Source organism: Echinops telfairi, unplaced genomic scaffold, assembly GCF_000313985.2.
Source record: "Echinops telfairi isolate 266 unplaced genomic scaffold, ASM31398v2 ScPeMD7_7475;HRSCAF=8513, whole genome shotgun sequence".
NCBI classification, from domain to species: Eukaryota; Metazoa; Chordata; class Mammalia; order Afrosoricida; family Tenrecidae; genus Echinops; species Echinops telfairi.
Window position 1 is genome coordinate 27,084,219 of NW_022111379.1, and position 2,663 is coordinate 27,086,881.

General features: G+C 36.9%; 1 protein-coding gene across 1 annotated transcript in view; it reads left to right on the forward strand.

Moving 5' to 3' along the window:
- MTMR10 (myotubularin related protein 10) overlaps nucleotides 1–2,663 on the forward strand; it is an 80,526-nt gene that overhangs the window by 30,975 nt on the left and 46,888 nt on the right. Inside the window, exons 4-5 of the mRNA XM_004699740.2 lie at nucleotides 905–977; nucleotides 1,713–1,855. Coding sequence (XP_004699797.1) covers nucleotides 905–977; nucleotides 1,713–1,855 — 216 coding nt within the window. The remainder of the gene's footprint in view (nucleotides 1–904; nucleotides 978–1,712; nucleotides 1,856–2,663) is intronic.

Genomic DNA, 2,663 nt, shown 5'->3' on the forward strand with positions numbered 1-2,663 from the left:
TGCTTCTTTTTATGTACAAGTCTTATCTTGATGTTTTAGAATAGTGACAAAATTTATCTTTTTGTGATTGACTTACAGTGTAATGTTGTCCAGCGTCATTCATGTTAGGACGTGTTTTACAGACTCATCGTTAGTCTTTTTCATTGCCTAGTATTCCGTTGCATGAGTGCCATAGTTTGTCGTCTTTTGATGGGCACTGAAGTTTGTCCCTGTTTTTTCTTTGATGATGTCTATAATTTTAGGTTTTACATTTAAGACAGGTTTTTGATCTGTCTTGAGCTCATTTTTGTAAACTGTATGAGATAGTCAAGATTGAGGAGGCAGGAAACCCACCCAGTATTCCTGCCAGGTGGGAGTTGGGGGTGCTCTATTAGACAAAGAGATCACAGGGGGTTGCACCTGGTCCTGTTGGTGTAGGTGGTCCTGTGGGTAGGTAGCTAGAGGCAGGATACCTATAAGGTGTTGTAAGGAGTTCATGCCAGCTTAGAGAGCAGTTGGAGTCAGGGTACCTGTTACTAGGAAGGAATTTCTTTTTTAGTCACCAACCACCATTGTGGGCATCCTAGGCCAATGGAACCAGTTTTTACTGTCCCTGTTTGTCTCCTTATTTGCCAGTTTTGTTTACCACCTTCTCCTTGTTGATATTTGATCCACTTCTTTATCATTTCCTCTAAAGTTCAAGTTTCCAGAATTATTCTGCTTCGTTTAGTCTCTTGTGTCTTTGTTGGTAGAGGGTCTGGGTAGCCTATCTGCCTACTCCCTTATCTAGCTAGAAATTGTATATCTTTTTAAGTCATCACAATGCTAGTCACAGTTAAAAAAGTAAGGCTTATATTATTATTGAGAGATTTTAAAAGAAAGAATTAACATATTGTTTTTGTTTGTTTGTTTGTTTTAATTTCAGAAATTCCATTATAAAAACCTTCTCCTTGGGGAGCATGATGTCCCTTTAACATGTATTGATCAAATTGTCACAGGTATTGTGGTGGTTTTTTGCTCAGCCTATAAAAGTTGGTTCCAAAAACACTACTTAAAGAGTTATATTTCTGAAATCCCTAGTTTGGATGTTATTTCTGTAGGATTACTTTTTCCTTTTTTTGAGCCATAGGAACATTGTGAAAGTAAGAGTGACAAGTTAAATTATTTTAAAATTTATAGATTATTTAGTGTTTTGTTTTTTATATTATCTGAATTTTTACCCCTTTTTAATTTAAAATATTAATGATTAAATGTGCAGATGGTGATATCTTGTGCAAACAGCAATTTAAGATATCTTTTAAAACAAAGTTAAAAATATTCTCCAATTGTGGGTAGAAGGAGACAGTGGTCAGTGTAAGCTATGAAAACAATAGTAATTTATAATTTATCAAGGGGTCATAAGCGTGAGAGGGGGAAAAGAGGAGCTGATACCAAGGCTCAAATAGCAAGTAAATGTTTAGTAAATGATAATGGCAACATCTGTGCAAATGTGCTTGATACAATCGATATATGGAATGTTAATAGAGCTATAAGAGCCCCCAATAAAATAATTTTTAAATAAATAAATATAATCTCCAAAGTAGTAAGAATTATAGACAAATATCTCAGAGAAATACTGTTCAAGTTTCATTATAAGTGTATTTATATTGTATGTAACGACTGTATTAAAAAGTGAATACTAAAGAACAAATAAGAATGCTTACAGATTTTTTTTTCTTCCTTTCATTTTTCAGTAAATGACCACAAGCGGAAGCAGAAAGTCCTAGGCCCAAACCAGAAACTTAAATTCAATCCAACAGAGTTGATCATTTATTGTAAAGATTTCAGAATTGTCAGATTCCGCTTTGATGAATCAGGCCCCGAAAGTGCCAAAAAGGTAATACCATTAAGTTCTATCAAGTTTTTGATTCTATACTGCTTTACCAGTTTATTACTGTTCTTTATGTAATTTCTCATTTCTTAATTGCTAAGATTTGTTATGTGGAAAACTTACCACATCAAGTTAATTTTCACTAAGAGTAGAACTGCTCTTTGGGTTTCTGAGCTATAAATCTTTACCAGAAAAGAAAGCTTCATCTTTCTCCTATGGAACCACTGGGGGTTTTGAATTGTTGACCATGTGGTTAGCAACCCAGTGCATCATCCACTACAACTTCAGGGTGCCTTTGTTTTTGTTTTCTTTTTAAAATACTTTTATTGGGGGCTCTTAGACAGCTCTTAATCACGATCCATACATTCATCCAGTGTACCAAGCACATTTGCACCTATGCTGTCATCATCAGTTTCAAAGCATTCTTTTCCCACTTGAGCCCCTGATATCAGTTCCCCATTTCTTCCCCCTCCCTCCCCTGCCTGCCCTCCCTCACGAACCCTTGATAAGTTATAGATTATTATTTCCATATCTTACATCATCCTCCATCCTCCATCACCCCTCACCCACTTTTCCATTACTCGCCCCCCTGAGAGGGGGTTCTAGATTGATCCTTGTGATTGATTCCCCCTTTCTCCCCCACCCTCCCCTAATCCTCCTGGTATTTCTACTCTCCTTGTTGGCCCTGAGGGGTTTGTCTACCCTGGATTCCCTGTGTTGCAGGCTCTTATCTGTAGCAGTGCATGCTCTGGTCTAATCCGATTTGTAAGGTAGAATTGAGGTCATGATAGTGGGGGGAAGGAAGCACCAAAGA